We start from the raw sequence: 26,022 nt of genomic DNA on the forward strand, positions 1-26,022 counted from the left end.
ACCTCTACATCGACGGGCATCTCTGAATTAAGGATTTTTTTTTTAAATCTTTATTATGCTCAATCTATTGAAGCACATCTTATCAGCGTAGTATCAAATCTTACAGCCCGCCAGTGATTTCCACACACGAAAATTACCTAGTGTCAGGGTTTCCAATTAACGATCTGAGTGCGTGGTGTGTTGGATCCTAAATACGTAGTGACACATAAATACATAGGGTTAGATTACGTTCTAGATACAGACAGCATTTCTCTTTCAATATATTTATCTTGCTCTATTTCCAAATTCTCCGACGCCCGCAATGGTTCATTTTCTGTTTTAGCAGAAGGATTCACAATTACACAGCTAAATAAGGTTAAAATAAAACCCGCTGCTTGAACATCGCCTGTCCTTTAAAAATCTTTTTTTAGCCTTCTGTGTAAGGTCTGATTCTGGCACCTCCATTAAATCCCCCACCAGGGAAAAAAAGAAAAAAAAAGATCTTTGCATATTCTTATATTTTTGTTTAAAAAATAAAAGATGGCGTCTAAGAAAAAGACTGCCGGTAAAGCAGTCATGAAGAAATGCAATAAATTCCTTGTTGTTTTATGAAAATTTACAACTTTGTGATAGAACTTTATGAGTGGCTGGGTTCTGGGATTGGCCAGAGCCGGTCATGTGGACTGCTAACCGTGAACATGAACTTTTTATGATTTCCCATGTGGTTATACTGCACCATTCTTTTGGCCGCTGTACCTTGGGTCGGATCAGTGTCCTCTATAGGGCTCTTGCTTCTTTACATTGTTTTACTTTCGTGTATAAACTCGAAAGGGCTAAAAGGGGGAGGAGGTGGTGGAGGGGGGTAAACACAAGACACACGCACTCTCACCCCCCAAAAGAGAGCGAGAGAGAGTTAAAAGGTTTTTTTATTTTAATTCCTGTGTTAATTTGCCTGCTGATTTTGGAGTCTCAGTAGTAATGGAGGGGAAGTGGAGATTCTGTGCCGAGTGGAGGCTGATATTTTTCAAGGAGGGAAGTTACTCCATTTTCTGTGCAAATGACAGCAATGCAAGAAGCTATCACAAGTCAGAGAGACAATCGACGGCTATCAGGTTGGGACAATATTTGTCAGCTAAAAGATAAACAAACGCTACTTGCTTAAAAAAAAAACTTATACCACAGAAATGGACGTCAAAAGGTAAGGGAATAATATATGTTTCTCTTCATTTGATTTTTTTTTTTTTGCTTTGAGAAAATGCAATTATAAAACTCCCTCTCTCCTCCCCCACCCCAAGAAAGAAAGAAAGAAAGATTAAGAGAGACAGTAAGACAGTAATATCACCTGGATATACTGTCGTAGATATCTGACTTGGAAACAAGGCTGCTGTGGACTTCGGTGTTCGGTGACGGGGTCTTTTAGATACTGCCTTAAAAAAAAAAAACAGCCAAACCCTACTTGGTTTGTTGCCTGGGATATGTTTTATTTTTTACCCCTCCCGAGCAGAATTATCTTGCCATTTTGCCTGTCTTCAGGCGAGCCCAGTAATTTGGCGAAGTTTGCATTGAAGCCAGTTGGGTTTTGTTTTGCTCTCCGGGGTCATTATTACGTGGGTGGTTTCTTCAAAGAGGGCAGTCCACCGCAGTCCTGTAGAATAAGGTTCTGGAAACTAGAAAACATAATAAGAATAAGAGCAACTACAGGGCTGCAACGTTATGATTACGTTTATTTTTAAAGTGAAAGTTCCAAATGAAGGAGGATGCTGGGAGGGAATGAGGATGGGTGGGTTTCGTTGCGTTCTGCAATGCTCCTGCAAATGTAACAAGTCTGTGGAGCTGTAAATCCCTAAATATCGTTTATTGTTTATTTCTGTCTTCCTTTTCCTCCGCTTGCTACCGTGCGGTGTGAAAACATCCTTGTATTTGAATAGCTTCTCCTCTGAACGAAATGGTTGCTTTGGTTTTAAGAAAATACTTCTTCGGTGAGGCACGTCATTTTGAATGTTCCTTTTCATTATTGCAGGACTAAAAAAAAAAAAAAAAGACACATGGCTCCTGTTTTCTGATGCTTTTCAAATAACACAGTATCCGAGGTTTATGCATGGCAAGGGATATTGATTAAGGAAGGCACCCATGAGTTAACCATTAAAAATAGATGACCAGGCGACTTATATCACCCGGCTTGACTATTCCTGCATATTGTAGGGGCAAGAGTAAATGATAGCAACTGTGGAAATAGCAAACAAAAATTAATTTTCAAAATATATTTTTGAAGGAGCTGTTACGTGTTGATACATAACAGGGGAAAATAAAAGCCAGCTGACGGGCTTTTCCTTTTAAGTCCATAAATGTTATAGAATCCGTGGTTACTGCTGTTCTTTAAAAATAAAAAGGGGGGCAAATGATTATTTCATTTCATTTAAGTAACATAATTCCAGAATCTATGTCTGCTGATGTTTTTAAATGCTGTGTGAGAAACCACTTGTAGAAACCAAGAGATAAATGTCACTCCAAGTAAGTCTTTTTAATCACTTTACCCCGGGCACCCTCGAACGTCTGATTGTCTATGAAATCTAAATGTTTTCGCTAGACCATAGATAAGTTGCTAATTAAGGAATTCCTGTAGTTTAAACATCACCTAGCTGTTTATTTTTAAAAACGGAAGGTCTATTTCTCTTTATGTCTTTTCTGTTATAAATTGCTTTCCAGCCCATTTTATGCGGTCTGCTGCCATCTACCGTCCAATGCAAGAAAACTTCGGTTTGCTTAAATATTTCTCGGTGATTAATATCCCTTGAAACTGGTTAACAAATTCCATTTTCTACATTTTTGTTCGAGTAGTGGATTATAAATGCATTGCACGTTTGTATATCTCCTGGAAATGGAACAAATGTGACCTCCCATTTGGTACAGGAACCTCAGACCAGATCCATTTTTATTCTGAGGCCTGCTACATTGCCGAGGATTTCAAGTTATATACGTTCATTATCTATACGTTATCTATTATGTAGTACAAAACCAAAAGAGGAAAGAAAGCTGGTTATTTCTTGACAGCACACACAGCAAGTGAGCTTGTGAAATGAGAGCCATAATTAGATGAGGAGACAAGAAAGCAGGAGATTTGAGCTAATTATAAAGTCAATGAACTATTTATTTGTTTGTTCGCTTATTGTTTCGAATGACCATTTTGGAGTGGTCTGTAAAAGGTAGGTCTAGTGGTGTGCACTACACTGAGGTGATGGTTGGGGCTGGGAGCAGAGGGTGAGAGCGTAAGAGGAATCCCTTTTAAGATACAGTAGGCTTTGAAAGGACAATGCAAGCCTGTTATTTTAAAAGCTCTCTCTCTCTTTCTCCCTCGTTTTCTCCTACTACCACACAGTTTCCTGGCAACTGTTTATGTCTAGACTAGGGACATTCCCCAATATGAAAGTGAGATGCCCAGAGACTATGTTAAAATAAATAAAAAGTTTCTCCTTTTGACTAATAACAGCCATGATTAACTTGTTCCATTCTGTAACTGCTCACACTCTGTAGCATTCTCCAAGCAACCTACATGCTTCATGCTTTGATTTCTCTTCCACCCGTTTCTGTTCCCCTATTTTTAGTTTCCCTAGCAAGATTTCTTTCCCCTTAACCCTCCCAGGGTTTCCTTTAGCGGAAATAAGGTAATATGGATACATTTTTACTGCCCCAAGGTCCTTCCCTCAACCCCTCCTCTCACTTTTTTTTTTGTTAATTATTAGCTGCACTGTTTAATGGAACAATGGTAGATTATTATTGCTTCTTCTCAAAGATCCCATTAACGAGGTTATTATGCACTGCACGGGAAGTCAGGTAAATTAAACTTAAATTGCTGGAAATTAAGTTTCAAATGGTTATGTGCGGATGGAGAGAGAATTATTTTTTAAACACCTTCAGGGGTCATTGTTTTAAATATGCCAACAATGTAGAAAAAAATCCTTATGCCGTTTTTCTAATAGGAATTTGAGTGAGGTTGTATATTACAAGAGCAATCTCCTCCGCTGTTAATAGCTTTATATGTCTAAATACAGTAACAAGGCTTTTCAAATGTTGTCTTGGTGTTAGCTTGACTTTATGGCTGCAATAAGTCCCCTGATTGGGAAGGTCCTGCTGTGTTGTCACTTCAGAAGGCTTGAGAATCCCAACTCGACAGGAAAAAAAAGCGACCCGTTTTTTACTGGGACCAGCTCCTCTTAACTTTCCACAAAGTTCTTAACTAGCTTAGCTTTTACACAAGCAATGCTCTGTTCTGTTTGCATTTCGAAATATTTGTGTGCTGTTTGAATCCCCTCATTTATCTGCCTCTCTCTCTGCTTTGTGGAGTTGGCATTTGCTAGCAGAAGAGCAAAAATGGAGAAAAAAGCCCAGCCAGCACTCTCTGAGCCAGAGAGCTGCGAATGTACATGCTGTAAATAAATCCCTTTAATCTTTATTTATACCCTGCCAGTCGAGTTATGTCAATCAGTAGGGAAAGATGGATTCTCAGTGCTAAATGAAACATTTTATTCCTCCTTATGTTGTCTCTTGCAACTACACCGACTAGTGGTTTCTTTTCTTTTTAATAAAACCAAAGACTTCTTAAGTAAACGAGGCCCCGTTCTGAATGAAAATATGCAAAGCAAATACGGTGGAAGACACAGTGACCACACTGCAAGCTGTATCAGCAACCGATATGTTAAGGTCTCTATGTTCCACTCCCCATGCCTGGTTGCCTTTAGAAACATCCTTAGGCAAAATATTTTCCATAAGAAACCCTGCATAGATTTATCTTAAAAGTTTAGCAAGCAACTCAGGGTATAGCCCAAGCATCTTTCTAAACAAAATTAAGATACCTTTTGAAAAAAGCTATTCAGATGATATTAGAGACCAACTTGACACTAAACACACAATTCTAGCTAGTGATCGAATGCATTCTGAATACTCTGCCGCATGTTACAGATGGTAAACTTGCCATCTTGCAGGTCTGAGTATATGGATGATGGACACTTTAAGATCTATATTTTTTTTCCAAAATGGAACAAAAGCTTAATTCATGTATTATACCAAGTTTTCTTCTTTTATATTTCTACCACTAAAAGTCCATAAATATTAAGTGAAGCGCTATCTTCCTTTAGCAGGGCGCGGCATATTATTCCAGCCTAAATAACACCTCTAAATAATCAACAATAAGCAATTAGCGCGAGGCAGTTTCAATTAGTGAATTTTATTTTTTTTCTTTCACAATAAAAATAAAAATTACTACAGACAAAAGGTAGGACAAGATAGCCTTAGCCACAAGCATGCTAAATTGAGCTGTGTTTCATAGAACTCTACATCACCATGTGTGGGGGAAACAGTCTTTAAACATGCTTAGGGAAGAACATTTTCACAACTATCATCATTAAAAAGAAGTAAAGAAAACGTTTTCAGCGATTTTACTCACTCATTTAATTATCAGGAATTCATACTTCATAGCCCAGATTCCGCATGCTGTGCAAATCATCCCAGATGTTCCTGATTTTACTCTTACATAAATTTTGCGTAACTTTCTAATCAAATGCCTGAGCGTTTGCCTCCTGCAAAGCAACTAACTTCATTGCGTTCAATGGAGGTTGTTTTTTTCTCCCCAACAGACAGTCAAGTTTCTCTTTTAATCTCATGTTCCCATGCCAATAAAACAGATCTGCGTAGGTTTGGGTCCACTCCATACACAAAGGAAAACTCTGTAAGAACAAATATAATAGATATCAGTCAGAAAGGAGGGGAGAAAAACTACTTCCTTTACATGTTATTTCCTTGAATTATAAAGATTACGCTCAGTCGAGTGCCCATTGCAGTGATGGCATGAAGTAGCCTTAGCTTTACAGCTGTAAACATGATGTTTAAAATAAATTAGCTCCTAATAAGATAACAGTTTCCTAAACACTTAACCCCCATCAGGGAGAATAGGCATTGGCAGTTCTGCAGTGATCATGTAATTATGTGTAATTCTAGACCAGGAGCATACACAAACGTGTATTCATACATACAGGTGTATACCTTGTGTGGTGTATAAAATTCATTGCATATGATAGATAGGTAGATACATAGTGGGGTGTGTATGGGGATAGATAGATAGATAGATAGATAGATAGAAGTTTAGAAATGCACCTTAAACCAATCAATTTTCAATTTTATTGTTGAGGAAGTTTCTGAAGGACATGACAATTTCCCACAGCTAAAACGCATAGCAAAATATTTAAATCCAACCAGATCTTCCGCGTACAGAAATCTGAAGAGGAGGTGACTAGCCATTGAGAAACACACCTACACCTAATGAATAAAAGCAGAAACATGAGCCACTAGCCCAGACCAAACTCATTTCATTTGGTCTTTCGCCCCAGTTTGAGAAAAAAAAAACCCGGAATTTCGAGGTTATTCCTTAAGAGGTTTAAACTTTTTTTAAAAAAAAAATAGGGACCTCGTAGTGGGGCCAGACACAAATGGAAAGGGTGATAAAATATGAAAGCAGGATCATCGCTCACCTTATAAGCAATAGACACGCCAAACAACAGCCTTTAAAAAAAAATCTTGATCAGTGACAATCAATAAAGACACTTCTTGACCGTAACCGAATGCTGCCTTTAACTGCAAAGGGTCGCACAAAGATTTGGTATTAACAATAAAACGCAAGAGGGCACAATTCAGTACATATAACTATATCTCTATAAGTATTTAGTCCGGAATAAAGGTAATACTTCGATTCCCATCCATCTCATAGATTTGTAGCTCTTTCACAAAATAAATACGAAGCATAGAATTTGATGAGGCAGGCGAGTGATATTTTAAAAGGAAGCCTCTTCTCTGTCAATCTATGATAATTAGGTAACCATGAGAAATAAGTTACCAACATTGACTTCTCTTCTCCCCCCCCCCCCCCCCGCCACCACAAACACACTTCCCATCCTAAACCCAGGCTAATTAAACAAATGAGACCTATTTACCCCACCCTCAATAACACCCCCCCCAAAAAAAAACACCTAAAAGTTTTTTTTATGTCAAAAAAAATATCCTAGCAATATTACCCGAATGGTCTGCAATCAATAACAGGCACCAGGGGTTAAACTTTTCAGAATAAAGGGATTTAACTTTTTTCTCTGTTTCTATATATCTATATATCCATATCTATCGCTCTGTCTCTGTGTGTGTGTGTGTTTGGTCTATTTTTTAATTATTGTTTTAAAGACTCCAAACGTTTGGGGATTTATCTTTCGCAGATAATACGTATTTGGTTAAGGGGGTGAGTTTTGTTGTTTAAAAGCGAGGAAAAAGAGGGGCTGGGTGGTTTGTTCTGGGGGTCCCCAGTGCAATGCAAGCCCCTCATGGGTGCTATTTTGTAATCTCAGACTCTTGCTATTGGTCAGTCCATGATCAGATGGTTCTATTTCCTTGTGTCCCTCGCTGGCACCCAGCCATCCCCCTTCAGCTAAAACCCAATCTCCGATATAGTACTAATAGCTAAACCACTTGGACTATAAAACACAACAAATCATAAAGCCAGGAAAGGACGGCTGCCTCCTCCCAATGAGTTCTTATTTTGTCAACTCTACCTTCCCGGTGAGCCTGGCTGCTGGGCAGGAGCCCTTCCTGGGACAAATCCCGTTATATGCCTCAGGATATGCGGATCCTTTAAGACACTACCCCGTTACCTATGGAGCCACTAGCGTCCAAGATAAGGGTTATCCCTCCTCTTCTTATTACCAGCAAGCTAACGGAGCTTACAACCGGACCACAGCCTGTGACTATGGGTCAGCTGGTTTTTACAGAGAGAAGGACCCTGTCTGTGCCACCTCAAACCTAGATGACCAGGTTCAGTTTGCCCCAGATCAGCGGAAGACAGACTGCGCACAGAACAAAACTGTTTTCGGGGAAAGCGACGACCAGAAGTGCTCCACTCCCGTCTACCCCTGGATGCAGCGGATGAACTCTTGCAATAGTGAGTTACTCTTTTTTTTAAAATCTCTCTTTATTTATTTATTTCCCACCCCCACCCCCACCCCCCCTTCCCCCTTTTCTTCTTTGCAAAAGAAACAGGAAAAGCTTAGTTGAGATCCAGCTTCCAGCGGACGAGTCAGGCAAAGTACGAGACTCAAAGTTGTTTCTGACACAACCCCAAACTTTATGACAGTCTTTTTCCTCTATCCCAGTTCTTTAGCCAGATCCTTTAAGAAGAAGAGAAAAAAAACCAACAAGTTTGTGCCATACTTAGACAGGCACGTATCTTCTTTCTTTTTGCACGCTCTAATTCGTATGTCACTCAGTTACAATGATTTATCTATCTCTGTGTCTTCTACACATACAGAGAGATATCTATTCACAAAAAAAGGACAGGATGACTTCACACCCCCCACCCCCCCACCCCCACCCTTTCTGGAGTTAAATTATGTAAAAGTCTTTAAATATTTGAAAGGCGAGAACTACATTTTTAATGAAACTCACACATAATGAAAAGTCTGCCTGGAGAGATTTTTTCTCTCTGTGATGTATAGCTGGTTTAAGTGCTATCTCTTCAATCAGAAAGAAAGAAAGAAAGAAAGAAAGAAAGAAAGAAAGAAAGAAAGAAAGAAAGAAAGAAAGAAAGAAAGAAAGAAAGAAAGAAAGAAAGAAAGAAAGAAAGAAAGAAAGAAGTCATAGTGCTTCCATGTTTACATTCATTATTTGTTGCCTTTTAAGTTCCAAATTGATGTCCATTAGTGCAGGGACATGAAGTGTTGTATCCCCTTTAATGCACAGAGTTTGTCTAGATCGATACACTTCATTATTGCTTAAATGCCCAGATCTATTACTGCTGCCGGCAGGGAGGAAAAATTGAAAGGTGTGGGGAGGAGGCGGGGGGGCACCTTGAGATTTTACATAATGGAATAAGACAGATCTAGCAATCTCTTCAAAGCACGGTCCTGGACTATCTGGCAAGTTCTGCATTAACCCTCCTGCCCAGGTGCCGGTGGAACTTTCTTGCCTTTGAGCTAAGCAGCAGGAAGAAGCAGCAGGCATTGCAGAAACCCAAGACAAATTAGCAACTCTTTCCAAGGCGAACTAGCAAGTCAGGAGGTTTGCTAGAGGGCTGGCTTTGCCAAAGAAAGGAGTCTTGGGCACTTTGGCTAGATGATTTTTGGTTGGTAAAAGTATTTAGCGGGGAAGGCAAAGGAAGCAAAAGACCACACCACCCCTAAACACACACCCTTGATTAGAGTGCTAAGTGGCCGGCTCCCTGGCATTATTACGCACCTCTTAACTAGAATAAACCTTTGGGTATTTTCTCCCCCCCTCCTTTCCTTGCCTAACAGGTTCATCTTTCGGGCCAAGTGGCAGGAGAGGCCGTCAAACCTACACCCGCTACCAAACCCTGGAACTGGAGAAGGAGTTCCACTTTAACCGCTACTTGACCAGGCGCCGCCGGATCGAAATCGCACACGCACTTTGCCTGACAGAACGCCAGATCAAAATCTGGTTCCAGAACCGGAGGATGAAATGGAAAAAGGAGAACAAACTGCTCAACTCCACGCAGCTGAGCGCGGAGGAGGAGGAGGAGAAAGCAGCGGAGTGAAAGTATTATTTAAGAGAAAGAGAGAATATCCCAGCAGTTGGAGGAGATAGAGGGTGGGGGGGCGGGAAAGGGTTGGAGTGGAAGAGAAAATGCACCCCAAGTGGTGCACGCTTTGTAAAATAACCGAGACGGTTTGAAGGTGGCGAGCCACCACCATAAATTTGCACCGTTGGACTCGTGTTCCGTTAATCTGTCGTGTCAAAAAAAAAACAAAAAAACACAAAAAACAAAAAACCAGGCTTCTAGTTGAGTTTTTTTCCCCTTTCTATTCCTCCAAATATAATATAAAATAAAATAATAATAATAATTTGGAACTCTTACCTGTGTTTCTACCCTTGGTGTCACTGTTAGTAACCCGCTAACTCTTGTATTTAATGGAGGTGCTGCAATATATGTCATTTTTGGTGTTAATTGTCTTAATTTTGTAAAATGTTTCATGCACGATTGACTTATAGATTCCCCCTTCCCCGGTTGCTTTTCTTTTGGTAAATTAATCAAACCCTGGGCTCTTTGTAATTAGTTTCATTTTTTAAAGAGAAACCCGACTGAAGTAACAAGGATGCAAAAGCAACAACAAGAAAAAAATATATTTTATTAATTTTTGTACGTGCTGTGATTGCAGTTTGTCTTAGGTATGGCCATGGAATACTCTAATAAAAGCAAAGTATTCGGACTCATCCACACCCCTGTGGTATTATCATCATTATTATTATTCCTGTCTATGAAAATATGCCATTCATGTGGAGCTGAGGGGTTGTTAGCAAAGCAGGCGCTGCTGCTGTCTGCGTGTGACACTCTCTTCTAATCAGCAAGGACAAGCACCCATGCAGGATACGGAAGTTAACAGTTGAGAGATAAATCTGCTTTTCCCCCTTTTTGCCTAATCTTGAATGCAGGACCTTTCACCAACGATATCTCCGAGCTGACATTCTGCTTTAAGATCGCTCTTGTTTATTGTTACAGTCAAAAGAGTTATGAGGAAAAGCTCTCCATATACATAATAAATCAAAGAAAGAGGCAAAAATATGCTCTCATCTATCTACCAAAGATACATAATGTTTGTCTAGCATCTTTCAAACATCTGGTCCCTTATTTCACTTTCCAAAATCAGGGAGATGTGCATTGTAGACATGCACATGTGGTAGGTTTCAGACTTGTTTTGTTTTTAAATTATTTTTTAGTTGAAACTTTTTTCACTCCACGACGATGGGAATTATTTAAGCACGAAACAAACAAACAAACCCCAGTAAGCTAAGTACAGTTAGATTGTTTCATGTATATGTACACACACCCACACACACCTTTCAGATGGCTCTCTTTACAGTGTCATTGGACTCGGAGGCTGTGAAGCTGGGCGTGTGTCTCTTCTGCGCTAAAGAACTAAGAGGTGTCTTGTAGTTGCAATGAAGTAAACTTTTCTTTGATTTTTTTTTTAATTAAAAAAAGGAACTAAAAGAAGTGCTTTTCTTCTTGGGATCAGCAGATTTACAACAAAAACTTGCTCAGCTCAATGCTAATAAAATGTCTGAAGCTTCACGAGAGAAAAAATGCCTTTAAAAAGAACTACTCCCTTCCCCCCCACCCCAAAATACCTATGTATGGATGCATTCCCTCATGTCACAAGCTGTTTTAATGCCAGTCACTTTTAAAATCAATTCATGCAGAAGCTCCAAAGCTGTAGGACATTTACTATTATTGCCACTCTTTTCATTGCCCGTAATTATTATAATTATATGTCACTTTCAATATGGCGCATAATTTCCAAGGAGTTGCAGACAAGCATTTGAAATTCCTAAACTGCCTGGGGAAAAAATAGCAGCCTTGCACAAAGCAAAACCCTGGTCAAATTTCAGGTTTTCAGGGCTACCTAATATTTTTGCAGGTTTGCCTATGGGGGAGTAGGGGGGGTAGGACAATGTTCTATTTAAAGGGAGTGTGTGTGCGGGGGGCTATTCATGATCAAGAATATCTTAAAAGCAACATTGTCAACCAGTTTCAACGGCTGATCTCCCTTCCCGTCTCTTTTTTCCACACATACACACACACACCCCTCCAGAATTACAAGGTGTTACTGTGTATTTGATAATATGATGAGAAGGTGAAGAAAGCCAAACTTTCATTGTGCCAATGAAAATAAATAAATTAAATAAATAAAGCACACATGGTTTTCTTTCAGCAGGCTCCGGTTTTTCTCCACACACACACCCCCCCCGCCCAAGATATGCAAACACAGAACCTCCAGTTCCAAAGGTGACTTATGGTCCCCCCTCACCCCCACCGCCAATGCCATTATTATAACAGAGTGGCGATCATTTAATGAAGATAACAACCCCCATGCAAAGAGCACACCGCGAAAACAGATTCCCGGGATGAAAATGGGGTATTTGCGTATTTTTTTTAAAAAAGTATTAATATACGAAGAGTGCAAATTGCCAAAAAATGACTTTTTTTTTTTTAATGAAGGGTGGGTAGCCACCCTCCATGCCTGCTAAGTCACCATGTCCCCAGTAGGTGGCGCAGTCCGCCAACATGGAGCCATCTCTCTCTCTCTCTCACGGATTTTTTTTTTTTTTTTTTTTTGAAGCCTTGCATTGACTTGGGCCTAACGATTCTCAGATCGTCATTATTTGTAACCATAGAGCATGAATTACCTCTTGAGGTCATCAGTGAGAATTTACGACTGGTCAACAAAAGCACGTGATTACCAAACGCACCCCCACCCCCCATATTTGGCCGCATACATAGCAAAAACGAAGTACAGTGCATTGCTATAATTCATTAATACATCATAAATCGTCAAGCACAGGGTTATAACGACCACGAGCCACAAATCAAGCCCTCCAAAATAACCCAAATGAGCTCTTACTTTGTAAACTCGTTCTCAGGGCGCTATCCAAATGGCCCCGACTATCAGTTGCTAAATTATGGGACCAGCAGTTCTATGAACGGTTCGTACAGAGATTCAAGCACCATGCATTCCAGATCTTATGGCTACAACTACAATGGGATGGACCTTAGCATCAACCGCTCAGCCTCCTCTAGCCACTTTGGGGCTGGGGGAGAAAGCTCCCGCAGCTTCCCTTCGCCCGCTCAGGAGAGCAGGTTTAGGCAAGCGTCTAGCTGTTCCTTGTCCTCTCCCGAGTCCCTGCCCTGCTCCAACGGCGACAACCATGGAGGCAAACCCGCCCCGTCCCCCTCCGACCAGGCTACTTCTGCCAGCACCAACACAAATTTCACAGAAATAGACGAGACCAGCGCGTCTTCGGGAACCGAAGAGGGCACCCAAATAAACAGCAACATTATTCCCAGGGCACAGGCTGAGCCCGTCGCTACATCCACAGCAGCCACAGAAGGGCAGACACCACAGATATTCCCGTGGATGAGGAAGCTTCACATTAGCCATGGTACAGCTGCTTTTTTTATTTTCTCCCTCCCCCCCTTTTCTTTCCCCTCCCTTCTTCTTTTTTTCTTCCTTCCTTTCTTCCCCTGGCTTTATTTGAAGGCGCCTGCTAAGTAATCCAGCTATTTACCGCGTTGTATTTATTTATCTGATCGCTGATTTAAAACAGAAAACTGCCTTTGATGCTTGTTTGGGGGGGGGGTGATTTGTAACCCCTGCCGCTAAATGTGAGGTTATTTAATATATATATATATAGAGAGAGAAAAAGGTAATTTAAAACTGCGGGGGTATTTGCGGATGGGGGAGGGAAAGTGGGGGGAGGGTGAGGAAAAGGAAAGGGAAGAACTGATTATTAAAACAGGCTCTCTATGCACAGATGGGGCTCCCAATCCTTTATTTTTACGTTTGGTGTGTGTATTCTTGACAATCTGCTCATTACAAAATAAAAACCAGGAGTAGATCCATTGCACCGGGAACAGGGGTTTTTTTTGTTTGTTTGTTTTGTTTTGTTTTTAAGGACAATATCTAACAGATCCAAGCACACACACGTAGGAGGAATTATTAGGGTTTTAGGCTGCAAGGTTAAATTGTGAATACTGAATTGTATATGCCGGAACTGGGCGATGGAGGGAGGGGGATCTTACACGTGGGGGAGGGGGTGTTATTTTGAAATTACCAAGTGAACGTTCGTGATTGTCCGGGGAATGTTAATAATTTGCCTTTTTTTTTTTAATAAAAACCAAACCAAACACCAATGTTGTCCGTATTATTCAGACATGACTGGACCAGACGGTAAAAGGGCAAGAACCGCCTATACTCGCTACCAGACCCTAGAATTGGAAAAGGAATTTCACTTCAATAGATATCTCACCCGCAGGAGGAGAATAGAAATCGCCCATGCTCTGTGCCTCTCCGAAAGGCAAATTAAAATCTGGTTCCAAAACAGAAGAATGAAGTGGAAGAAAGATAATAAACTGAAAAGCATGAGTGTAGCCTCCGCGGGCAGCGCCTTCCAGCCATAAATTATAGAAAAGGAATATCAAGGAAAGAAAGAAGAAGGCGAAGAAAGGGGGGCGGGGAGGGAGAAACAGCTGCAGATTTTAGTTTCAGAGTACTGTACAGGAAGGCACCTTTTTTCGGCATGTTGTTGATATTTTAAACAACTCCTATGGTACTGTTATCCCAGGACTGCGTTCCTGCTGTGTTTTAATTTTATTTTTTAATTATTATTATTATTATTAATTTTTTTTAAAAAAAATTCCAGATGCTCCTCCACGCTCTTGATGTTCTTATAAATGTTTGTGCCAGTGCTATCTTGATGCTTTCTGGAAAGCTAGCATGTTTCATGTGAGCCCTTTAAATGTTATAACTTATTTATAAATTGATAACAGACACGGTGGTTTGTTTGGGGTTTTGTTTTTGTTTTTTTGTATCTGAGTTTACAGCTATTGGGCGGGAGGGGGGAATTTATTCTCTGCCTAAGCTAAAGTCGGGATTCCTGCTCTAAAATAGCAGGGCGGGGGGGGGGGGGAATAAAAAAACTGTAAAGAAAAAAATAAAAAGCAAAAAAGCTCTTGTATCTTTTTGTCTTAAAAATTGTCAAATCTGTGGTTTAGTTCAAATGTAAGGCCATGCTTTCTAGTCCCAGGCTAATTCTGAGACGTGTTCTTAGACGTGGGTAAACTTCACTATTAAAAAAATTGTATAAAATTGGACCAACCATAAAGTGTTCCAATGTCTGTAAATACTAGGAATATTTCTGATGTGATTAATAGACAGTTGGTAGTGGGCAGAGTGAATGCAGTGTTATGTGTAAAATGGCATCTGTCATGTCTAGCTGCCTGTTAGTATTTTGCCAATAAGCTTTTTGTATTTGTTTTGTAGCTTTACTTCAAGTCAAATAAACATTTCTCCTATTCACAAAGGCTCCCATTCGTATTTTCTACACAACGCTTGAGTCTTAACGCTGAGAGTTCGCAGTGCATTCTAAACACGACTGGCACAGAGCTTGGGCTGTGTTAGGAGCATTTGACAAACACTACGCACTCTTCGCTCTCCTGCATAGCACTTTGGAAACTCTCAGAAGCCAAAAAATGCAAAGTTCACATAACAGAATCTCATTGCTGAGGAGGAAAGCAAATGCTTTCTACAGAGGAAATGCAACCTGTCATAGTTTCCAAACTTTGTTTCGTCAAAAAATAAAAATAAAAAAATACCAAATATCAAATAACGCAGGCTGTTTTAAAGTAGCTTAAGTTACAATAACAAGATATAAATGCTTTGCAAAATATATTTATGTGCATTTGAGGAACGGGCCTATATTACTTTTTGAAAAATAAAGAGATAGATCTATCTATCTATCTATCTATCTATCTATCCATGCGCTCGCTAATCTATAAACACCCCTCCACCCCTCACCCTCAATCTCATGAGCATACTGTTTTTATATCCTACTTTCTGGCTCAACATGTAAATAACAGTTCTGTAACTACTGATAGTCACTACAAAGCCTCCTTTTCGCTGCAAATAATTTAACATAATCAAAGGTGGTAAATGTTTCTATTTTGCTATCCAGGGTTTCTTACAAGGCACAAGATACTTCAGTTAAAGTCTCTCTGTTGGCAAAATGCGACTGACATATTTATAATATAGTTCAGATTTTTGCTCGTATTAAGTAAAGTTGGATCTTATAAACTTACCAAACTTAATCTCCCACTGTTTAGGTACTTCTTAAGTGATTTTGAGAAGAATGTGAGGTGGACTGTCAGATCCAAAACCATTTGCTCGCCTTCCCTTGATATATAGCTCTCTCTCTATATATTTTTACCAATAGCAAACTATACCAAAAGTAGGTATGACATTTAGATGTCAAATGGATAGGGTTTTATCTAGAAGTTAGATCGTAAAAATCGCCCAGACCTCAGACAGATACCCCTCACTGGCTCTCAAAAGTCACGTGAGGTCCATAAAGTTAGTTTTATGGTTTTGGGGAGTTGACAATGTACAATATATTTCACATTCTCTAGAATGTTAAGTGACACTTTAACTGCTTGGTTTGGCTTGTAAGGGGCAGAAATGGGTGAGCACTTTTCCAGATGAGATAAACCCTTGCAATTGCTGGTATCATAACTTTGCTGGTCCAGTGTTCAGTCCAGAGGACCAATAGTTTGGGCTCCTGAAAGTAAGTCCTTCTGAAATATTATCTGATTAAACTATTTTAAGGGTTATATTGCTAAAGATTGAGCGGGATGAAGGAGGAGGATCTCTCTCTCTCTCTCTCTCTCTCTCTCTCTCTCTCTCTCTCTCTCTCTCTCTCTCTCTCTCTCTCTCTCTCTTTCCAAAGCTTTATTTCTCACTCTGAAAAGTCCAAATTCTTACACTCCCTAGATTTGACGTTTCATTAGGTCTCAGGAAAGCTCTGAGGCCCATATGCAAGCAACGTAAACTTTGTAGAACGAGGGGAAATAGAATTCCGTAAAGATTAATTACGATTGCATTGCAAAAGCCATCCAATCTTTGCCTAGGGGCATATGTACTTCAGACAAACTTTGTTTTATTCTTAGCCACGTCAATAGAGACTCAGTTATTGGAGGTTGCGTTGGTGAGTTTTATACTGATCACAGTCACTAGCAAATATGGGCCAGGCTTTGGCATTTCAAGGCTCCTGTTGTATGTTTACATTCTTGGTTTCATTCACACCCTTTAAGAATTTTAGTTCTTTTTTCACCCTGAGTTGCAAGGAAAATTTTTAGCCTTTTCCTTGGCCTGGGTATAGACCAAAATATTCGTTCTAGGCGTTTTTTCTTTCTGTAGACAGTATCCTAATAGTTCCCTGGTTTGTTTGTACAATATGTGGACACTGGATTACTGTCGTTATGTCTTTCTTCAGTATGCCTTTAAGTGACTACAAAAATAATACAAATCAAAAAATCAAGCATGCTGCTGTTTGCATAAAGGGGGTGGATTCGATTAACTTTAAACCCTATATGTGTCAAGTGTATGTATTCCTAAGGTATTGTTTCTGCTGTTATAAAGAAGGGACAGTTCTAAAAAAACCACCCTCATTAAAACAGCTTTTTCTTTGAGAAAATAAGCAAGTTATCAGAGAAGGGCGAAAAAGAGAGATGCACTGAGTATTTACCAGGGCTGGGACATCAGCTAGCGGTGGCAAAGTCCTGATGAGGTGTCTATTTTCCTTTATGTTTGTAAGGCTAGAGCCCAAAACGCCTGTCACAAAGTCGCCTTCAGGAATCTTAACATGAAACACTCTGTTCAACTGCATCGAGCCTCGCTAAATTTAGATTGAAAAGATTTTTAACTAACGGGTTTTCCCACCCCAATCAGAATGATTTTTTTTTTTTTACCAGCACAAACAAATCCTCAGAGAGCTGAGGGCTGCTTTTTTAGCTATTTTTTTGAACTCTAGGGGTTTACATTTACATTGGGGGGAAAGATTCTCTATTTGCCCACTCACATCTGTAATTCTGTTCCTGTATCTTTAAAAAGCTTAAAAGAAAATATACTGAGAGGAAGGATTTTTTTCCCCTTGGATCCCAGAATGCTGCAGCAGCCACTAAACGTTCCATTTCCCCTCTTAAGCCGGTTTTTTTTTTTTTTTAAATGGTAGAGCAACATTTGGTGGACACATGTCCGTCTCTTTCACACAGAGCAAAAGAACGCCACCATTTTGCGCAGTTTAGGGATAGTTTTTCCTTCCTTGGGCTGTTTTTCCTGTCCTGGTCCATGTGTCTGATGTTATCTTTATTGGCACAATGTCAACTTCTAGATTCTATCTGACCCAATTGACTGACTATCCTAGAACTCCTGACTAATATTCTGATACAAAATCAAAATTCTGGCAAGGGAGACTTGGGTGATTGGGGGTGGGAGAGTGATAGGTAGTTGAGTCACTTTAATTTTAACATCCTAATCTGAGTATCTAACATAGTCTATGCTTCTTTATCAGTTCATAATAAAGACATTTGCTGGCTTCTAGATACTTGAATGGAATGGGTCTAAAGTGTGAAGTTTGCAACCAACACACCACAAATTACAGAAATCTTGCCTACACAGCAAGATAAATATTTACTGAAGGTAAATAGGGTGTAGGTATGATGGGGTGGTACCAAATTACTGACCTGAACATTCTTTAGCCATCTGGTTTCTACTGATGTTAAGAAATAATGTTGACTGATGCAATTGTTACCTGCAAGCTAGGTGCGTATTGTCATTCACCTATCGTAGTACCTGAATGACAATGTAACTGCAAGGAAATATATATTTGACAATAACAATGTAACTGCAGGGGAATATATATATATCCAAAATTTTTATTCTATCTATCTATCTATCTATCTATCTATCTATCTATCTATCTATCTATCTACTTTTGGATTAATGTCATATTCCCATATCCTGATTCAAAAGGCAAAAAGGTTACACATTAGGGTTTCAGTATTTGTATATTATCCCAGTCAAACTTTCCTTTAAAATCAGGTCTAATGACCCAAAGCATATAATATATCAACTTAAACTACCACCATTTTTAATTACATGGAATATGCAACGTGTTAATGGGATGGAAAGAACAATCAAAGAGAGATAGGATACATAGAAAGTCCATCTTCACTTAGAAATGCAGACTGAGCCCCAGGTCGGTTTATTCTTTCTGCATAATCTTCCATATCATTACACTGATATTAAGAAGTTTATTTAGCACAGGTTAAAGCAGAATGGAAACAATGCTTGTATGATTTCCTTTTTTATCCCAGTCAGTCTTTGCTACAGCAGCAGGTAACCCCACTTATTTCAGGAATCTCAACCTTTTACAAAAGTTTGTAGTAGGTATGGGACTGGGCCTTATTACATCACCTAAGCATGTTTGAGAAATTATATTCCTGTCATATTAAAATCATGTCCCCTTCTTCTGCACTTTAAAAATTCCTGCTTTCTACCTGTATTGCTTTCTCTGTCTCTTACAGGCTGGGTTTATTTGTGTAGTTCTAGCTTCCTGTGTGGCTAATGTGTACAACTGGCTACGACTTTATAGCAAGGAAGGATTCACAGGCTCAGAATCTCTCCCTCCCCCGCCCGCCCCAGCGGCCCTACGTCCTTAAAAAAACCACCTCCCTTTGCTGGTGAACTGAGGAAGTATAAGGAGAGGAAACAGGAAAACAGAGCTCTGACCGTTCAGATTGGCAAGGGTTTCCATTGCATTTTTCATCCTTTCCCTCCCTTTAATGGTATGCATCAGACAGTGGAACAATTAGTTCTTCAGCAGCTGTAGAAGATAGAATAAATATGAGATATTTTAATACTCTCTCTCTCTCTCTCTCTGTGTGTGTGTGTGTGTGTATTTCTCATGGAAATGACAACTGATTTGAAAATAAAACAGCCCATTCATTTTTTTAAACTTCCCTTGAGGTTCTTTCTATCTATCTTTCTATCTATCTATCTATCTATCTATCTATCTATAGAATATGGTTTAAAAAACTATATATGGAGGTAGTATGCTTGCCAGGAAATAAATATTTGTCTGTTTCACCAACAACATACAGGATCAGACCCAAAACCCACTGATTCAGTGAATCCAGTTGGGCCTATAAGGAGCCCATTAATTTACCACATCCACTGGAAATGCTAACCTAAAAATGGGCAGGTGGGCCTCCATTTTGTTTTTTTGATGGGCAGCTTTAGAATTTCTTTCCACTCATGAAGGATCTCAACTTAATTGGGTAAACAAAGTAAAAGTGTTTCCTGCTCTTGAAATAAAACTATTCCTCATATATGGGAGATTAGTGGAGGATCCAGTACATGATAATATATCTGTACCAGTGTCCCTCTTCTGAGAGGGCAATGTTGAACATCTATATTAATTAACATAGCCGTCCCCCCTATGCATACCCTCTCCAAAGTGACTTTTTGGACATAGAGACGATGTTCAGAATTCTATGCTTCTACATTCTCTGTATAAACAACATAGACAGTCAGACAACCCTTATCTCAGAAAGTATCTGCTCTATCCACTCAGCAGATCAATCAGCTATTTAAAAGAGACATGTCAAAGAAAAAATAGACAATAAAGTGAAAATTCAATATTAAAATATCCTGCTAACCTTCTGGCTTTGGTTAAGCAATAAGCAGAAGACCCTGGTAGAAACAGCACTCATTAGATGTACAGATAGATATAGCAATAGAAACCGTTCAAACAAAAGGCAATTCAATATCACTGTGTCCTTTCCAGACTACCTAGAGTATCATGGCATAGGAGGCTTGATTGCTTTAAAACAACAACAGCAACCAAGCAAATTCTAAACTAAAAGTTCGATATGGCTTTTTAGCGTTTTCCTGTGGACGTTTTTTATTTGGATGTAAAACGAAAATAATAGGGATGAAATCATTTTATTTCACCCCTTGTTTAAAAAAGCCAACAAACTTAGAAACCAAACAAAACTTACCCAAGGTAACCTAGTTACAGATGTGTATGAGGTCTTATTTTATTCAACAAAAAGTGATTACAATCTGTTAAAGGGTTTAATTAAGAGAATTAAATGAAAAGGGGGCACAAATGAGTTGGAAAAAAGCAAAGCTATTCTAAACGATTAAATCGCCATTTTAACAGTATAATGGGGTTTGCATACTGAAAAGAGAAATCAGAGCTCATATCTCATCAATAATTCATAGGAACCCGGGATCATTCTGAGGTCAGCAGACTAGCTTCCATCTAGGAGCGCTAAGACACCCTATCAAAATACAATAGTTATATCTCCCACGTACACTGGGGTCTGCAGGTCACAGGTTTAAGAACAACCTAAACTGCTTTTCTGAAAGAAAAATAAAAGCCCGAGAAGAACTCGCGAATCAAATTTATTGGTTGTTAACACCAAAAAGGTTTTGAAAAGAGTCATCAAATTGGAGATGGTCCCATCTAGCAAGAGCAACAGTAACAAATGTGACAAATGCATTTTTTGGCAAGCCAACGGGTCATTTTGCAACACACCACCCCAAATTCTCCCTCTCTTTATTAAAAAAAATAGAAGGTTGGAATAATATTGTTTTCTATCTATCTGGGCAAAGATAATCTGGAAGGGAGAGGGATGAGTAGCTGTAATTTACTGATTCTTTTAAAAAAAAAAAAAGATTATCTGTTTGTTTGTAATAGTCTTGCCCAACCTACGCACAAATAACCCTATATCTGAGCGTTTCACATCACTGTTTCACAGGAAACCAACCCCCTTTCGTGAAAGCACTCTCCAGAAAACGCAACAATAGAATTTCAGTTGCAGAAAAATTTCTCGTGTCCTCCCCCCATTTAAAAACAAAATTAATTATTATTATTATTAGTTAGAACTGAACGGAGCTAAGTAACATAATTATTTAAAATTCACGTGATAAAAGATCGTTCCGCAATTAGGAAACCCAAGAATTTTTGAAGTGATTTCTTTCCGTTTGTATCTTCCTCGGGGGGGGTCTCTGTCAACTCATGGATTTAATTTAAGAATGAAACTTTCTTTAAGAATACTGGAAAGTTCTGATTATTTATCTCGAATATATGACTGACCCTCTATCATCTTTTCTCCCCTCGTGTTAAATAAATGGCCGTTTAAAGGGGGCACAGAAAACTTAGCTAGAGAGGTGTCTACCCTGTGCAGTTTTTCCATGTTCGCTTAGCCTAACTAGCTTAAAAAAGAAACTATTTTGACAGGAAGCGTTGAAAGAATAAGACTGTAGGAGTTTTCTTTTCTCTCTCCCTCTCTTTTGATGTATGTCATTTTAACATATATAGAGATACATACATATTTTAGCCCTTCATGTCAAAACAAATCACAGCATTTTTTTAAAAAAAGGGAAGATGTAGTTAGCTTAGTGGCAAATTATTTTTAAAAAAAGATCTTTAATTTAAAACAGTATAAATCGGAGGGGAAATGATTTGGGAAGAAAATTTGGTGAAATCTTTGAGCCTGTAACGTCCCCAAGCAGCCAGCAGAGCTCGCTTCAGACCAAGTTCACAGTCATGACAGGGTCTCTCTGAGTTGCTCGCTATAGTAGCCAAAGCTTGGCTTTTGGTCTGTGTCGGTTCTTTTTTGTGCCACAGCCCCCCTCCTCCCCGCCCCGACACCTCCCCACACAAACGTATCTCTCAGACCTCCAGTCCCCCACAGATAACCAAAAGCTCCTCTAATTACCCAGTCCTCCAGCGCGGGGAAAAAAAAAAATTAGAACAGGCTAATTACTGCAGTCAACAACTCACCTAGTCAACAACTCACCTATTTGACATCCCATTAGGCAAATAAAACAGAAATAATTCAAAATGAGATGAATCCAGCTGTGGTTTAAGGGACTTTTTTTCCGCTTGTTCTTCTAAACACACAGAGATAAAAGAAAAGTGTAAAGGGGAAAAAAAAAAAACCGACAGCCTATGAACCTGGTGACTTGATGTGGAGAAACACGTCTAATGTTTGCAAAGCCTGGACATTTTGTCCCCCCTTGACAAAGAAGGAACCCAGAAATGTTAAGAGGGTTTTAAAAACAGGGAAATCTGTACAGCTTTACTTTCTGAGGACGTAGAAGGTGACTATGGTCTTTGGGGGGCTTGTTAGTACAGCATTATAGCTCAAGGGGTCAAAAAGTTGAGGGTCAAAAGTTTACGCTGTGCGTGACTCAGTCTTGTGTATAGCCTGATAGACTGGATGTCAGTGTTTAAAAAAAAAAGGGTAGTGGTTTGGCGAAGGGGGTGGGGAGGAGAGAGGAAGGATCCTTTTCTTATGGGCAGAGATGAGAGAAAATGATAGCGAGGTAAGAGAGAGAAGGGTAACAAGCTGCCAACCTAGAGAGAGAGAGAGGGTGTGGGGTTTAACAATTCGGAATGGAAGCCGGTAGAAAATAAGGTGGATTAATTTGGTTGGGTCTCCAGTGAGGAAATGTGCAGTGACTTATAAATACTTTGTTTAAAAAGATAACCTTTGAAACACCATATAGAATCTAATTAAAAGAATACAAGGGCAAAATACATGTATTAAATCCAATTACATGGAAGTCCCTATAGGATATTAACATGAGCTGTTATGCATACATATATATATGACTTTAGAATGAACACTCTTTTATATATATACGAGCTGTTATGCGTATATATAAATGTATATATATGACTTGAGAATGAATATTCTTATATATATTTATAAACTTTCATTCTATCGTCACGTATATATTACATATAAACAAATACATTAAGAATGTTCATTTTACAGTCATTTTCATCATTTTAACCTCCAGACTGAATGTTCTAACACTTTAAATATATACTAATGAAAATACTGTTTAAAAAAGATCTAAAGGACAAAATAAACATTATTAATAGTATATACAATAAGTGTTGGCATTTACACCTCAATTGTATATAATCCACAATGCCGCCTGCTATACACAATAAATAGGGTGATAGTTAACAAAATATTAAATGCACATTAAGGCTTTTTGGAAAAGTATCCATTATGCCCTTTAGTCCAGTTTAACGATCTCGTTTTGCTCTTCCCTAGATTTTCCTTCTGAATTTGAATTAAATGTGTTATATTTATTGCTAGAAATGAGAATCCATTCTGGCCAGTTGCAACAGTTTAATGAACTGATTTAATAAATATTTCCCTTGGCATTTCACAGTTATTTCAACATTCACTGCTGTACTTCGCATCTCCAAACTTCAAATATTATTTTTATCGAGGCTGGGGGTGCAGAAAGCTACTTTTCAATAGCGTCTAAAGCAAATATTTGAAGCTATGCAGACTCTTAAAAAAACATCGCAAATTTGCTTTTGTTCTCGTTTTTAAAAATCTGCAGTGACTAAATACTTATAACAAGCATCATTTTTCTTGGAAAAATAGAGGGAGAGAGAATGTTAGAATCCTGGGAAAGGCATCTTGGATAACCCATTTGCTTTGCCGATTTGAGTTTGTTCATAGAGTGGGTGAAATTCGAGAGAATGTAAAGCTTTTTGTTTCGCGTGATAAGGCGGGATTTAATTAATTACCACGAATTTGCTTGGTATTTATAAAATATCACTATACAAGAGCTACCGTTTAGTGCTAACTTGGGCCATCCATCTTTTCGCTCTTGTAATTATTATACTTATCTCTGTAGAACAGTCATTTCCACTCCAGGTTTATATAACAGGTAATGGATAACAACTGCCATTAGTTGTCGGGATATTAACACAAGCAGGTATAATTTCAAGGCAATCCTAATAATCATAACAACGTTTAACTTTCATTTTAGGAATGCAAATCTCTACTGTTCTCTGGAAGATTCACTTGAAGTAACAAGTTTTTTAAAAAAACAAAAACAAAAACCCAAGCCAAACCAAACCAAAAAAACAAGGAGAGGAAAGGAACATATTATTTGCAAGGATATTTCTAGTTTATCTACCTTGTTTTCACCCGTTGCCCCGTGTCTGAGTGCGTGACTTTGTATATAACATAAAAGAAGTCGAAATAAAATTAAAGAAGGTGATTTCTACAAAAACAATAGATTAAAGGTGCTTCTGATCCCAATTTACTTTTCAAATTACTTGTTCTGTCATTGGAACAAGCAGGATGCTACATTTAGTGTGTGTGGATAGATAGATAGATAGATGGATAGATAGATAGATAGAGAGATAGATAGAGAGATAGATAGACAGGACTGTAAACTCCCTGCAGGCGGCTTTAAAAAAATGTATGTAGCCGATATGACTCAGATATCCTAGAGATTATTAACCTTTATCCCCCTAGTAATGCATACTACACCCATCATTTCTATTTGGGTATTTAAAGGATAGGGGGAAATGTTGCACTTCTTTCTTTCAAGTACAGATCTTTGTAAATTTCTGTAAAGCGTTTAAAATAAAACGATCAGAAAACAGACGGTTCAAACCTTCAGTGAATCGTTTGCCTATAGAGGAAAAACAGGGGTGAGCTGTTTTCCGTCTAAACTTACACTCACTCGATTTTTTTGTTATTAATATTTAACTTTGATCTAGATCAAGTTTCCTCTTATTAAAAGTCCCATCCTATAGAAGCATCTCAGACCTTCATGGCTTCGCGTTATGTGGAGGAAGTCCCTGCTTACTACGAGACACCAAAATGTTGATGCTTTCGATTGCAAAGAAAGCAGGGGCGGCAGTCATAATTACTGGATGACTAGGACTCCTTCAAAAAAAAAAATCTTCAAAGGGAAATTTACAAACACAATGGTGTGCGCTCAGCTCTCTTGGAATTTCAAGCAATCGAGGAAAGGTCTGAATAAAATTCTTTGCCCTGCCATTTTTCTCCAAAGTAATGACCTGGGTAAAATTCAATATGACCGAGAGAACTATGCAAGCGTATTATAGACCAGTGGGAGCGGCCCCCGGAGTGGGGTGAAACTCAGGTCAGAGCGTCTAACAAATATTAAAATGTTCGAGAGACTCGGGACACGCCTAGCTGTTTAACAAAGACTGACAAAGTATGCGATTAATACGAAAACTTGCGGGTTTCCAAACCCAAAATACTCAGAAGGGCCTATCGTTTGCTCCCTGCCAGTAGCAGGGTTTTGTTTGCCTTTAAAGACAATGCTGGGGGAGGCGGGGGGGGGGGAAAGAGGGGTTCTTATCGAGAAATAATCCCTGTCCAGGGGGAAGATAGCAGAGAGGAACTCGGCTCTCGGGGTTGGGGGTTCTTTTATTTGTTTCTTTTGTGCCCGGGAAAGCGTTACGAACTTTTGTGGGAGCTTCCTCAAACGGTATAGGAGACTGTTTTCAGCTGGGGAGGAGGAGGGGGGGGCTTTTATTTTATTTTTTTAAAGGTACGTGTTGTTGCGCTTTCTTTCTTTCTTTTTTTTTTTTTTTTTTTTGGCTTTGCACCTAGAGAGAGAGTGGGAACGGGCAGGAAAAGGGGTGGCTTTCAGAGGTCAGACACTCAACCTGTAGACCTGAAAGGTAAGAAAAGCCTCGGGTGCAATCAGGGGGACAAGAGGTGTGGGGGTAGGGGGGGAGGAGAGATCGTGTACCAGTCTAGATGTCTTCTTTATCATTTTTTTCCCCCAAGGT

General features: G+C 39.1%; 3 protein-coding genes and 1 long non-coding RNA gene across 6 annotated transcripts in view; 3 read left to right on the plus strand and 1 right to left on the minus strand.

Annotated features, from left to right (window-relative positions):
• The first annotated feature begins 698 nt into the window (after positions 1–698).
• The window catches only part of HOXB3 (homeobox B3), a 62,561-nt gene continuing 37,237 nt past the window's right edge, over positions 699–26,022 (plus strand). Inside the window, exon 1 of one of the 2 annotated variants that reach the window (XM_074940779.1) lies at positions 699–1,177. The gene's annotated coding sequence lies outside the window, so the exon portion shown is untranslated. Of the gene's footprint in view, positions 1,178–15,715; positions 16,144–26,022 lie in introns of those variants that run through there. The other variant, XM_074940780.1, reaches the window with a different exon arrangement.
• LOC141978586 (uncharacterized) lies at positions 732–15,862 on the minus strand. Its single transcript, XR_012636403.1, has 3 exons — positions 15,662–15,862; positions 5,420–5,699; positions 732–2,001 (listed from the first exon to the last, which is right to left on the minus strand). It is a non-coding gene; the product is annotated as an uncharacterized LOC141978586 (long non-coding RNA).
• On the plus strand, positions 3,775–9,606 carry HOXB6 (homeobox B6). Of its 2 annotated transcripts, XM_074940786.1 has the most exons (3): positions 3,775–3,810; positions 7,720–7,951; positions 9,303–9,606. In XM_074940786.1, the coding sequence occupies exons 1-3, from the start codon at positions 3,790–3,792 to the stop codon at positions 9,560–9,562; spliced, it is 513 nt and encodes a 170-aa protein (XP_074796887.1). In that variant the 5' UTR covers positions 3,775–3,789; the 3' UTR covers positions 9,563–9,606. The 2 variants fall into 2 exon arrangements, with proteins under 2 accessions (XP_074796887.1, XP_074796886.1); XM_074940785.1 differs by lacking the exon at positions 3,775–3,810 and having other exon boundaries at positions 7,349–7,951.
• HOXB5 (homeobox B5) lies at positions 12,128–14,076 on the plus strand. Its single transcript, XM_074940514.1, has 2 exons — positions 12,128–12,966; positions 13,737–14,076. Exons 1-2 carry the CDS (start codon positions 12,417–12,419, stop codon positions 13,982–13,984), a joined length of 798 nt encoding a protein of 265 aa, XP_074796615.1. The 5' UTR covers positions 12,128–12,416; the 3' UTR covers positions 13,985–14,076.

This window comes from Natator depressus, chromosome 27, assembly GCF_965152275.1.
Source record: "Natator depressus isolate rNatDep1 chromosome 27, rNatDep2.hap1, whole genome shotgun sequence".
In the NCBI taxonomy this organism is placed as follows: domain Eukaryota; kingdom Metazoa; phylum Chordata; order Testudines; family Cheloniidae; genus Natator; species Natator depressus.